This window comes from Myotis brandtii, unplaced genomic scaffold (genome assembly GCF_000412655.1).
Source record: "Myotis brandtii unplaced genomic scaffold, ASM41265v1 scaffold68, whole genome shotgun sequence".
In the NCBI taxonomy this organism is placed as follows: Eukaryota; Metazoa; Chordata; class Mammalia; order Chiroptera; family Vespertilionidae; genus Myotis; species Myotis brandtii.
The window spans coordinates 3,158,845-3,173,251 of NW_005370657.1; the positions used below are offsets into that span (position 1 = coordinate 3,158,845).

General features: G+C 43.6%; 1 protein-coding gene across 8 annotated transcripts in view; it reads left to right on the forward strand.

The window, feature by feature from the left end:
- MAPKAP1 (mitogen-activated protein kinase associated protein 1) overlaps positions 1–14,407 on the forward strand; it is a 190,004-nt gene that overhangs the window by 166,074 nt on the left and 9,523 nt on the right. Inside the window, exon 13 of one of the 8 annotated variants that reach the window (XM_014529393.1) lies at positions 11,479–11,625. The exons of the other annotated variants lie outside the window; for them this stretch is intronic. Coding sequence (XP_014384879.1) covers positions 11,479–11,510 — 32 coding nt within the window. The 3' untranslated portion in view covers positions 11,511–11,625. Of the gene's footprint in view, positions 1–11,478; positions 11,626–14,407 lie in introns of those variants that run through there. 8 annotated transcript variants of the gene reach the window in all.

The following is a 14,407-nucleotide window of genomic DNA, read 5'->3' on the forward strand; positions in this document are numbered from 1 at the left end:
TAATGTGGTTCCAGTTTTTGAGCTAATACTGACTAAACAGGGGCCTAAAGAGCACAGAGCCCCTGCAGGGGGCCTGTAGGCTGGGCACATGCCACACAGCCTCGTTTATGGGTGGGCATGTCACGTTGCATCCGTTCCAGTTGTGCTGGGCTGCGTAGTCTTCTCTTCAATTCATTGGCTGCAGCTTGGGAAGAAGGGAGAACTTAGTGGGATAGGGCAGTGGTCGGCAAATTCACTAGTCAACAGAGCCAAATATCAACAGTACAACGATTGAAATTTCTTTTGAGAGCCAAATTTTCTAAACTTAAACTATATAGGTAGGTACATTGTTATTAACTTAATTAGGGTACTCCTAAGCTGGCCTTTGCTAAAAACGTCCTCAATCTGATTGAGGTACGTTCGCTGAGGTCGACCCCTTCCAACTCTCCCATCCACACTCGTCTTGTACACTTGTTTCATCTATCTCCTTTTGTTCATCCTCTCTATATGTCCACCCCCCACTTCTTCTAACGCCACTTCTTCAAAATAGACTCGCCCAGGCCAAAAACTGACTTCTGTGCATGGGCCACGAAGTTTGAATCGCACTATACGTGCGCGCCCGCACGTGGTATTTTATGGAAGAGCCACACTCAAGGGGCCAAAGAGCCGCATGTGGCTCGCGAGCCACGGTTTGCCGACCACTGGTATAGGAGGAAAGGAGAAAGGCCAAGCCCACCCTCCTTCCCACCATTCCAGTGAGGCCTTGACTGCGATGGCTGCCGGAAGGGGCTGGTGAGAATATCGCCTGCTGCTCTGGGGCCCTTGCCCCAGGGCTGCCCAGTTCCCTTTGCTTTTAAATAAACATCTTCTTCCTAATCCCTCTCACTCCAGCTTGTCGGCCAATAAACATGTCATTGTTCTAGCATCTTTTCTTGTCTGGGAAGCTCTTTATATGTCCTTCGATTCTAAATGATAGCTTTGCTGGGTAGAGTAGTCTTGGTTGTAGGTCCTTGCTTTTCATCGCTTTGAATATTTCTTGCCCAGTCCCTTCTGGCCTACAAAGTTTCTATTGAGAAAACAGCTGATAGTCTTAATGGGAGCTCTCTAAATGCTTTTCTTTAAAAAAAAATAAATAAATTTTACTTCTTAATCCTCACCTGAGGATATGTTAAGAGAGAGGGAGAGAGAAACATCAATGTGAGAGAAAACAGTCCCTTCTGGCCTACAAAGTTTCTATTGAGAAAACAGCTGATAGTCTTAATGGGAGCTCTCTAAGTGCTTTTCTTTAAAAAAAATAAATTTTTCTTCTTAATCCTCACCTGAGGACATGTTGAGAGAGAGGGAGAGAGAAACATCAATGTGAGAGAGAAACATCAATGAGAGAAAGAAATGTTAATCAGTTGCCTTCTGTTCAAACCTGCAACGCAGGTATGTGCCCTGACTGGGAATCGAACCAGCAAGCTTTTGGTACATGGAGAATACTTGACCAACTTAGTCACTCTGTCCAGGCCCAACTGCTTTTCTTGCTGCTTTTAAGATTCTCTCTTTTGTCCTAGCAGTTTGGCTCGGTGGATAGAGCATCGGCCTGCGGACTGAAGGGTTTCAGGTTTGATTCTGGTCAAGGGTACATGCCCTGGTTACGGGCTCTATCCCCAATAGGGGGTGTGCAGGTGGCAGCCGATCAATGATTTCTCTCTCCTCATTGATGTTTCTAGCTCTCTCTTCCTCTCCTTTCCTCTCTGAAATCAATATTAAAAAAAAGATTCTCTCTTTGTCTTTAGTGTTTTGCATTTTAATTATGTGTCTTGGTGTGGGCTTCTTTGGGTTCTCATACTATTTGGAACTCTGCACTTCCTGGACTTGTACGTCTTCTTCCTTTATGGTTAGGGAAATTTTCTGTCATTTTTCCAAATAGTTTTTCAATTTCTTGCTCTCTCTTTTTTCCTTCTGGCACTCCCATGATGCAAATGTTGGTATGCTTGAAGTTGTCCCAGAGGCTCCTTACACTGTCTTCATTTGGGGGATTTTTTTTTTCTTTTTGCTCTTCTGTTTGGTTCCTTATAGTTCAGATCACTAAAAAAAATTCTTGAAAGTTACAGGCTTACAAATAGATTTCAGACTCCTCAGCATAGCCTTTACAGACATTGACACTCCAGGCTCATAGCCCATAACTTCCCATCCTGAAATGTGCTTTTGCTGTTCCACACTGCCTGGAATATACCTCCAACCTGGCCCTCTAACTCACGTTCACTTCCATTACCTGTGCCCAGCCCACTCGTTCTTCAAGATCCAGCTCAATGCCAGGCTCTCCCTCTGCCAGGAGTTGTGCACGCTGCTGGTAACGCACCTCCCACACTGTGCTGTGCTTATGTGGGGTCTGCCCCTCTCCCCCCCCCTCTCCATGCTGCACTGATGGCCCAGGACCTGGTTTCTGTATCCTCAAGCCCTAGCACAGTGCCTGCAGAGGTGTCCTCAGGGAATGTCTGCTGTCTTGAAATTGAACTGAATGAGGCCAGAATTTAGAAACCCAAAGTTATTCAACATAATTTATGTTTAAAGTGCCCAAACAAAGATGTATTAAATGAATCGGCTTGATGCTGGGTTTTTTTATGATTTCCAGTATCTTCATCAAATTAATTCAGTGAGTTAATCTATAAAAAGTTCATCTTCAAGACCATCATCAGACCACAGAATTAATCTACTGAACCGCTGCTGCTTTTTTTAAAGGATTAATGGTAACCCTTTTTATCTTTTGTGTCTGTTGAACCTTAGAAAAAAGTTATTTTAACAGCACTAAAGAAATGAAAGTCACTATATTTCATAAGTTTAGCCTGTGATTTTTATCAGCATAGTGATGTATGTTTGTAGCTGAGTTTACATCAAAAATTATTCTTAGGGCCTTCTTGAATGAATTATGGCAAAGAGAGAGAGTCTAGAAGTAGATAAGGTTTTTGATTTCTGCAATATATTTCCCTTTTCATGGTTTTTATCTCCTGTAACACAAGTGTCTTGCTGAAGACTAGAATGTGTGACCAACTAAAATAATTTCGTTGTGAACACGGAGCGAACGTGTTATTAAACAGCCTTCTTCACAAAAAGGGAGGATAATGAAGTTGTTCCTGGTCTTACTTGAGACGTGTTTGTCAGGATTTTGAACAAAAAAAGAAATGATTTTTTAAAACCTTCAAATATGGCCAGTTTGCAGTGTTTATTGAGAAAGCTGCTGTCAAACCATTAATTTGGTCGTCATAAGGAACACAACTCAAGTTTAATGGATGCCATATCCGAAAAGTGTGTGAACAGCTGAGTTGGCAGAGGGACTGAGCATTAGCGCGCCTGCAGTGAAACGCATAATTACGTCCATTGTGGGCCAGAGGGACCAGGCTCTGGAGCCAGGCTCCATAAAGAGCAGCTCTGAGGCTCTTTCCCCACCTGATTCTCCCTCAGGTCGTGCTCTCGGAGGGAAGGTTTGGTGCGCTGTCCCTGGAACTGAATGACTAAATGGATACACACCTTTTTAAAAATTGGACATGTAAACATGGACTCTTAAAAGACTTAGTTGAGGAAATCTGGGTCTCAGAAGTGCAGAAATTAAGAATAATGTCCGCCTTCCTAGACTTAAAAAAAAAAAAATAGCATATGCTGCCATTGTTATTTACATCAGTGATTTCTCAGTCTGAGTTTGCCACTCCTAAGGATATCTTTTGCTGTTTTGAAGGATGTCACAAACCTCTAAGAGATGGATTAATTTTAACTGAACAAAGATGTGTATGGCACCTAGGAAAGGAGGATGTTTCCATATCAGAAGCTACCATGGTTAAAGGATCTGAGAGAAATAACTCTCCATTGTCACACAGGTCTCGCCTAGGCTTTGGATACAGTAGGCTCTCTCTTTAAGTGCTCCCTCGAATTCCAACACTGAAACAAAGGCAAGGGACCTACCTTCCTGTGAAACTAGCGCCCATCTGACTCTCAGCTGTATTCAAACAAAGTACCAGGCTCGGCCAGGCCAGGTCTGCTTTTCTCATAAAAAGGTTGTGCAGGTTCAGTCTTTAAAGGAAGCAGCCTGTCATTAAGAAATTGGATTTAAACCTTAATAAAGTAGCTGTCGTCTATATAGCTGAAAAGAGCTCTGTATCTCAATTAAATATAGATAATATAAAATCTTAAGGAAGCAACATAATAGAGGTAACCTGATTACATTCTCTTGCAATAGTATAATTTAAAGGAAATCTGATTCTGCTGATGCTGGTTATGTTGGTGGGGGATTATTCGTTTGGGGTTTGTTTGTTTATTGGTTTGTTTTTGTCCAAAATACTGTTTGGCTACAGGGTAGGAACTCTGGGATTGAGTTAACACAACTGTGGGAGACTGGTAAGCCCCCCTCGTGAATAGAATCTGTGGAATATTTGCAATGAGATTCAGTTAAGGTTGTGAGTTAAATGAGCTGGGCTTATTGGTGACCTCCTGCTTAAATGAATCTTTCTTTTCATAAGTACTTGACAAGATCTGTAAAATAGTGTATTTAATTTACTAATTAAATTAAAGCTCCTGAATAATGATTTGTCCACATTGATTTAGCTTAAATAGAAAAGATCAGCATTGTTGTGATCTTCAGGAACCTTAATAGCCAAACCAGTTCGACACAAAGGCCTCTTGTGTTTTATAGGTCAGAATTACATAGGTAAGCCGGGCTGTAATTGAATTGCCTGCACTGCACCCTGCAGTTGCAGATTTCCTGTGCCTTCCTGTCCCATTGTTGCACTGGGGCTTAAGAGAATGTTAACGCGGTAATAGGCACAGGGCCTTCCCCATTATACGTCTCGCTATCGAGCGGTTCTGCATGACTAGTTAAAGAAGATGGCAAGAAGATTAATGAAAGCAAGGCTAATACAGAAGGGGCTACTTTCGCAAGACTTCTATCGAGGAGATATTAGAGCTGAACCAGAGCTTGGCTTTTTCTTTATCCTGTGACCTTTGAACCTGCCTTACTGTTGAGAGCTGCCAGGGAAGTCGACATTTTGATTGATGTTGGTACACGAGTCAGTCTTTCCCATTGAATTCCACATCTGCACGAAAATAGCTTTTCCAGCAGAATTCATACTGGCGAGAAGTGATAGCCAAATTGATGGCTGAAATGCTTTTATGTAGTTTTCATTTAAGCCTAAAGATATTTGATCTTTTAATTCAGTATCCAGTTTTCATAGATTATAAGCATTCACTTATATGTCCTTAATGGGTTCATCAACTCATAGCGAAAAAAAAAAACACACAGTATTAAGAGTGTTCAAAGGTTTGCAGAGCTCCAAGGAGGCTTTATGGGGGAGTAAAAGCAGTCGTCAAACAAGCCTTTCACCACCATCCTTAAAAAAAGAAAAATCAGTCTGAGGGGCCAGGCAAACTGGCTTTAAGGTTTTTGCAAATTAAGCTAAGTGTCTGTTTTTAGGAAACTATAGATGGGGAAGTCTGAAATCTTTCCTGTGTACCCCACCTGAGCCCCAGCTCAGAGGTTCCCTTGATCTACCCAGATGCTGGGTTCCCTAACCTTGACCTTGGGACACTAGCATTCCATCTGAAGGGGATTGTCATGTTCTGCATATAAGACAGCCCTGTGTTCTTGCTAATTCTGTTACCTTGCTTGTGGAGCTGCAGGCCACTAGTGTGTGTGTGTGTGTGTGTGTGTGTGCGCGTGTGCGCGCGCGCGCGCGCGCGCGCGCGCACCCCCCACCCCCTCTCCCAGCAAAGAGTTGGCAGAAGGACTCAGGTTTTGTTACTGAAGTTGACTTGGGTACACCCGAGCCCAGGCACTGAATTTTCTGACCACCTGATTCCTTTTCTCCCTGTTTGACAAGAGTAGTTCTAGCAGAGAAAATACATGCACACACACACCAATGTGACAGGTATTCCTGTTCCTAAAGGAGGAGGTACCCAGGAATTTTGTCATATTTAAATTCTCAGGAGAATACATAAAAGGGAAATGAGGGTGATGTTGGCCAGCGCTGAATATAAGAGCTGCACCTGAGGTGGGTGGGTGGCTAGCCACGGCCATGCACGTGCACGTGGCGGCAAACTGTGGGCCCCAGTAAGTAGGGCACTTGCATTTCTACTCACCTGGACCTGTAGCCCAGAGAAGCTGCAGCCCAGCCTCAGGCTCTGTCGGTTCCCAGGACGTCCCGGCACTCCTGACATTAGGTGGGCAAGCTACGTTGTGTTGTTATTCTCCGACAAGGACTTACTTCCTAAGTTTCAGATCAAGTACGGTAAGTACTGCTCGATTACAGAGCACAATGGACACGAACATATTAAATGCCCCAGTTATTGAATTGCCTTTTCATAAAAGTACTCTGGAGCACAATCAGGAGCAGGCAGTGCCTCATCCTTTTAACAGATATGTTTCCTAGCCCTATTAAAAGGGGTCTTCATCTATCCTGTCAAAGGGAGTCTGCTGGGGTTTTTTAGTTTAATTACACTCCCCAATTAAAACTCCTTGCTGCATGTGGATGCGCCTCTCCTTGGGCCTGAGTGGATATGACATTTACAAGGCTCGCCTTTCAAGCAGACAATAGTGTGATTGATGAGGTGCACGTTCAGTGAAGGAGGCGAGTGCCGGTGGAAGTGCTGCTTAGTGCATTTTGATTTATTTATCATCTTCTTCCAAAACAAGGGAGCTGCTGGGAGATGGGTTTAGGCAACCGGGGAGGCCACCTCAATTTTTCCAAGTGTTTGGAAGGAAAAGACCTGGAGTGTGCCACAGGATAAAGGTGGAGAAAACCTATAAGCTTGGGGCCAACTTGCATCATCTAATGCCAGGCTGCATTCTGCAGTTTTTTGACTCAGTTTGGTTTCCAGTAACCTCAAGCTGCAATCTGTGCTTCAGGGGACATTTCTCTGGGGCTGGATAGTATTGGCCAGGCCCCTGTAAACTTAGCTCGGTGGGAGTCAACCCAGCATGTGTCCGGTTGACTGACCTGTTCGTTAACTGACACCTGACGTTTGCACTAGGCATGCCTGTGTGTGCTCCCAGCTGCTTCCTCCAGAAATTCAGCAGCTTCTGTCCAGGGGCTGCAGTCAGTGCTCGATGACTCTTAACTCAGCCTGGGCATTTTGAGCATTTAGAAGTTGCTTCTGGAACTTGGGATTGTGCAAGAGCAAGGGGGGCTCTTCAACAAAGAAATAGGGAGGCACAATGGAGAACGTCTCGAGGTTATAGTGAAAAGGCAAACCCAGCCCCTTGTTCTTAACCAGCTCTTGCTATTTGCCCTCAGCATGTGATAGATGCGACCAGTGTGCTTGTCTCTCATTTCTGGAGAAGAGTGTTTGGCACAGTGTTTTGTCTCTGGAAGGTCGGCACTCTGAATTTAGGAGGCGGGAGATTCTTCTCTGAGCCCCACACAGATGATAAGAACACCTCCCGGCCCTGGCTGGTTTGGCTCAGTGGACAGAGCATTGGCCGGCGGACTGAAGGGTCCGAGGTTCGATTCGGTCAAGGGGACATGCCCGGGTTGCAGGCTCGATCCCCGGCGGACTGAAGGGTCCGAGGTTCGATTCGCTCAAGGGGACATGCCGGGTTGCAGGCTCGATCCCCAGTGGGAGTGTGCAGGAGGCAGCTGATTGATGATTCTCTCTCATCATTGATGTTTCTATCTCTCTCTCTCCCTCTCCCTTCCTCTCTGAAATCAATAAAAATATATATTTAAAAAATAAAACAAAACTGTTTAAAAAAATAAAAGAACATTCCTCCCCCACCCCCATATTCATTATCAGGTGCTACAGTTGCTCCCTAGGGGCTGTTGGGAGCATGTTTGCTAACTGTAACATGTAGAATGTCTGTGTTTGTGATCAGGATTGGCTAGTGGGTTTTCTTACATTTCCTATAAACTTTCCTCATTTTTCCATAGGACTTATTAATAAACAAGAAAGAATTTACTTGATTGAACAGAATATTGATATTTGTTAGAATAGAAAACATTTTTGAGGTATCAACTTTTTTCCCTCCTTGGGAGAAGCATTCTTTTTCCTTATTAAGTTTTCCCTTAATTGTTGACCTGGGCCTATGGACCCATAATAACAAAACCGTTATTTGGGTATAATGGAAAATTTGCATATTTACACATTTTTCTAGATTTGTATTACCGTTTCCTCAAACTCTTTTTTTCTTCATTGTAACTTCAGAAGAGATCCTAATTGAGAAGAGGGTAAAGGCAGGGACTGTTTGCTGCTGGAAAACTCCATGTGAAAGATTTCTCAGCTGGATAAATGATGGGGGAAATTTGTTTCCCTTGCCTCCTGCCAAGCTCCAAATTGTGTTTTCATAATAAATAAATGGAGTGCTTAGATTTTAAGTTATTCTTATAGGCATGGAAAAAGTAAGCCATTCTTTCATTAAAATCAAAATGTGTTTTGCTTACTAGACTCCCGTAGGCTACTTCCAGGACAGGGTAACTGCTAACAGATTAGCCCTTCTATCATAAATGACTGGAAAACAGGCAGCACAAGACTATGAGCCCTGAGAGAAGGGAAACGGATGAGGTGAGACCTCCCATCACTCCAGCTTTCTCCCAGGGTTTCCCAAGGAGAGTGCGGCAGGCTGGGGGAGTCGGGGGCAGAGGTCAGAGTTGGAGGAGGCTGAAGCAACTGAAATTTGCAAAATAAAGTATGGAGGAGGGAGCTACAGTGAAAGCTATAGAAAAGGCCCTTAAATCTTGGTCTGTATACTCAGCTGTGCATCCTAGAGTGGGACCTCCCAGGGCTGGTCAGAGAACAACCACGGGGTGCTATAAAATCGAGTTCTGGCCAACCAGAGCGGAGCATCCGGGCATTTGGTAGTGACTCCAGAAAGGCCACATCGTAGGAGTATGACTAAACTAGCCCTGTATTAACGATTGCTTCAGTCTTTGCCTAATAAAGCTTTAAAAGGGTCTTGAAAGGAGCAAACTGATCCAGAAGTAAATTAACTGTCTTCCAGAACTAAGCCCTATACTCTTTAAAGGATGAAAACAAAATGCAGACACCCCACAATGTAATGTGTATAGTGTCCAGCATTCAATCAAAAATTACTAAACAAAGAAGCAGGAAAATGTGTCCTGTAACCAGGAGAAAAATCAATCAGTAGAAACAGAGCCAGAAATGGCAGAGATGATGGAATTAGCAGATCATTACAGTAAGTCTTCAATTAATGTTGTCAGTAGGTTCTTGGAAACTGCAACTTTAGGCAAAATGATGCATAATGAAACCAGTTTTACCATAGACTAGTTGATGTAAACAAACGTTAAGTTCCTAAAGCGTATTTCTGGTCACAAAAACATCACCAAACTTCTAAAGACCCAAAATACTTCTAGTTTAAACACTGAAGTAAATGTGAACTATATATACTAGTACATTTAAGAAAGATTACTAAAAACAAGATAATTACTTCCCAATCTGTTTATTCCAGTATACTTCTAATGTTAAATACTGAAGTAAATGTGAACTATATATACTAGTACATTTAAGAAAGATTACTAAAAACAAGATAATTACTTCCCAATCTGTTTATTCCAGTTCAGCCTTCCAGGTGGCCAGATCCTATCCCAGCAGCTCAGGGCTCGAGGCAGAAACCAGTGCTGGACAGGATGTCCTTCCATTGCAGGGCACACTCACACGCCCCGTACTCAGACAACCAGGGAACCTAATGTGCTTTCCTTTCAGATGTGGGAGGAAAGCAGTGTACCTGGAGAAAACCCATGCAGACATGGGGAGAACATGCAGACTCCACACAGACAGTGGCCTCAAGCCAGGAATCAATTTTTTTTTCTCATCAACATTAATGAAACAGTGTTGAACAAAATGATGTTATTCAATGACCTGATGTACTTTAAAATAGGTAATATAAATGTGTTCAAACGTTTAAAGGAAAACAAGAACTCAAAGAGAAGAAAAATGGAAACTATTAAAAAAAGAACCAAATGAAAATTCTGGAGTTGAGAAATACAGTGCCTGAATCAAAAAATTCACTGATGGGAGCAGATTAGGAATATTCATTTAAAAGGTCGTTGTATTATCTATTGTGGCATAATAAATTGCTCCAAAACTTGGTGGCTTAAAACAACAACATTTATTATCTCACCGTTTTGTGATCCGGAATCCAGCACAGCTTAGCCGGGTCCTGTGGCTCAGGGTCTCTCACAAGACTGCAGCCAGGGTGTCATTCAGGGACACCGTCATCTCAGGGTGCAGTCAGGCAGGATCTGCTTCCCAGCTCGCTGAGTGGTTGCTGGCAGTTTATTTCCTTGTGAGCTCCCTTAGTTCTTTGTCACTTGGGCCTTTCTGTAGGGAAGCTCATGAGGTGGCACACAGCTGGCTTCCCCAAAGAAGCCAAGAGCAGGAGAGTACTAGCAAGAAGTCACAATTGTTTGTAACCAGTCTCAGCAGTAGCATCACATGCAGCTAAAGTGCTTATGGTATATCCTGATGTCCTCAGGGTTGCAAAACACTCTGTGTCGCCACAAAACAGCTGCACACTGCCTACTACTGTGCTGAGTTCCCGGACTGCTTTTTAATAGTTTTGCTTTGTTCCATTTTTGGTCAACTCGAGTCAGTTTTCACTTCCCATTGTCTTTATTAAGTTATGTCATTCTTCTTCTAATTTTCTGCATTTAATATCATTTAGAAGAAGACCAGATAAACAAGCATGGCTGAAAATTTGTTAAACGTCCTATAGACTCTGAGTTAGAGATAGGGATACTCTTCCATCAAAAAAGAAAGCAGTTTAAGTGCCTTGGCTTCATGCCAGCGGCAGAAGGGAGAATGTAAAGCTCTATCATTTATATGTAACTTTGGGTAAGTATGTAACTTCTTTGAGCCCCGATTCCTCATTTATAAAATGGGAATATTATTTGCCTCATGGAGTTGTTGCTAGAATAAAATCAACAATCCTAGAATTTTATAATAAACTAGAGGCCTGGTGCATGAAAGTTGTGCATGGGAGTGGGGGGGAGGGGGGTCCCTCAGCCCAGCCTGCGCTCTCTCGCAATCCGGGACCCCTCGGGGGACATCCCTCTCGCAATTTGGGAGGCTGCATGCAGCACTGACCATACTTTTCATACAGGTGAAGGCATCTTGCTGATGTATGGGCAGCTACATTTTTTTTGCTTAACAAAGTCATGATATACCATAAGCACTTTTGCTGCATGTGGAAATAGAAAACTTGTCCATGAAAAAGCACTTGTGTAATTGTCGGAGTTACAAAATGAACTAGCCATTTATTTCATGGAACACCATTTCTATTGCGAGAAAAAGTGACAAGTTGTGGTTATTCCAATTTTAGTATTTAGCAGACATTTTCTTGAAAATGAAGGAAGTGATGTCACTTTGATGCCAGTGATGAAATTCAAGCTTTCAGGTGACAATTAGAAGTTTGAGAAACTTGTATACATCACTGTGAGGTTGGCTCCTCATTGCTTACTTTTCCGATGAGGTCAGTGGTGATATTAATGAATGTGATTTTCTCATGTTGTATAGTGAAATGTGCCAACATTTGGAAACCTGCATAACCCAGTGGACCAGTATTTCCCAGGCTGCTGCCTGATGTTACAAAATGATGCAAGCGTAAAAATGCATTCGAAGTGCAAGACGGCGATGAATTTTAATGCAACCGAATACAAGTTTATTAACATGGTTTTTAGATTCCACATTACAAGTAATATTTAAGAAACTAGCATTTATCAAGTTTGGTGTGGCATCAAAGGAATATTTGAAAATAAGAGTTTAAAATAATACCTCCCTTTCCAAACGTATCTCTCTCTCTCTCTCTGAGGCTGGCATTTCTTCATATGCTTCAGCCAAAACAATATATCACAATGCTCAAATGCAGAAGCAGGTAGGATAATCCAGGTGTTTTCTGTTAAACCAAATATTAAAGAGTTTTCAAAAATATAAAGTAATGTCCCTAGCTGGTTTAGCACAGTGGATAGAGTGTCAGCCCGAGGACTGAAGGGTCCTGGGTTCAATTCCGGTCAAGGGTATGTATCTCAGTTGCAGGTTTGATCCTGGCCTTGGTTGGGTGCACGCGGGAGGCAACCAATCGATGTGTCTCTCTCACATGATGTTTCTCTCTGTCTCTCCCCCTCCCTTCCACTCTCTCTAAAATTCAATGGAAAAAAAAATACCCTCGGGTAAAGATTAACAAAACAAACCAAAATATATACAATAATGCCACATTCTCATTAAACTTTGGGGAAATATAAGGGTTTTCCTATTAAAAATACATTTTCATGTTAACTTATAACGGTTTATTATCTTTAATGAACTAATAAATATTTTTAAAACTTCTCAGTTTTAAATCAATAGGGCTTCAGGCAAAGGTGGGCTGCAGGTTCCACTGGGGAGCCCCGGCCCTGACCGGTCAGTGCGCTGCCAGGTTATGTTCGAAGGAGCCTCCCTTCACACGGTCACCCTGCCCATTTGCAGGGCAAACCTGGGAGCATTTCTCTTGCAGGAGAGTATCAGCTGCTGTCCCTCTTTGCTTGCCGTCCCGTCGTGTGGTAATAGCCCCTGTAGAATAGCCACTTCCCTGAATTGACCAGGGAACCCGTTTTTTCAGCAGACCCTCTTGTTTAAGAAGATAAATTACAGCACAAAAGCTCAACCGTCTCCCCTTCTGACATTTGTGCAACTAATTAGTTTCTGCTGTTACATTCCATCTTCTCTTTTCCTTTGGAAAAAAACATAAACATAAATACGTTTTTTACATACTCAGACTCCCATTCAGTTTTCAGAAGCAGGTGCGGTTCCAGTGTCTGCCCTGAGCATGTGACCAGGGCCTCGACGCCACATTTGTTACCCCATTGCGTGGCACTTACTCCTACGGCCCTGTATGTCTGCCCAAAGAAGGCCCAATTAAAAACAGAATCTTTAAAATAATGATTTTATCTTCAAATGTCAGTTCCAACCCAGTTGTAAGGATGATCGCCACCACGCACTGAGTCCCTTCTGTGTCCACGCGCCATGTGCGATGCCTGACCACGCTGCCGCCGCCTCCACTGCCCACCAGCCTGGCTCCGGGGGCCAGCTCCGAGGGGACCAGCCAAGTGGGGTTTCCTTCATGACTGACTCCAGGGCGCATGCTTCCCCCCAAGCAGCCCAGGCTTTCCTCATGCCTCAATTTCCAAACAAAGTTAACAATCCAGGCAAAATAATTGGAACTAATTGGAATATTAGATCTTAGCATTTTCTTTTTTTATATACTTTTATTGATTTCAGAGAGGAAGGAAGAGAGAGAGAAACATCAATGATGAGAGAGAATCATTGATCGGCTGCAGCTTGCACGCCCCACCCTGGGGATCGAGCCCTCAACCCAGGCATGTGCCCTTGATCAGAATTGAACCCAGGAGCATTAAGGCCACAGGCTGACACTCTATCCACGGAGCCAAACCGGCTAGGGCTTAGCATTTGCTTTTTTCTTTTCTTTTTTTTTTTTAAATATATTTTATTGATTTTCACAGAGAGGAAGGGAGAGAGATAGAGAGTTAGAAACATCGATGAGAAAGGAACATTGATCAGCTGCCTCCTGCACACCTCGTACTGGGGATGTGCCCGCAACCAAGGTACATGCCCTTGGCCGGAATCGAACCTGGGACCTTTCAGTCCGCAGGCTGACGCTCTATCCACGAAGCCAAACCGGTTAGGGCTAGCATTTTCTTTTAAGTCATACTGATATTTAATTTTTTTTCTTAGCTGACATATTTACAGACAGTTGGCCCCTGTGGCTCGCCCCTCCCTATGAAAACTGCTAGTGCTCTTTGAATTTCCAAGGGTAACCTGCCCACCTCTGATTCCCTCTGACACCCAGGGCCGGTGCCCTGCGGGCTGCAGTTGAGGGGTCATTTGACCCCTCTTCCTCCCTTACCTGAGGGGAGCCTTGAGGTGCCTCAGGCCGATAGGTGTTTGATAAGACTTTCCTTGTTCTGTGTTCTTACTCTGTTGATTGGGTGTCGAAATGCCAGTGATTCCTTCTTCCCAGACACCTCTGATGGGAATTTACCATGTAGCATAAATTACTCATGTTTATTGATATATTCGTTTCCAGCAAGAGATCAATTAACTTGTTATAATTTAATATATAGGTTTTAGATTGGGTGACACTATGCAAGTGTAAATTCTGCTTATTAACTGATATCCTATATAATAAAAGGCTAATATGCAAATCAACTAAACGGTGGGACAACGGTCGCTATGACACGCACTGACCACCAGGGGACAGATGCTCAACACAGGAGCTGCCCCCTGGTGGTCAGTGCACTCCCACAGGGGGTGCACTGCTCAGCCAGAAGCCGGGCTGACGGCTGGCGAGTGCAGCAGCGGTGGTGGGAGCCTCTCCCACCTCTATGGCAGCGCTAAGGACCCCTCGGGGGATGTCCGCCTGCCGGCTTAGGCCCACTCCCCATGGGGA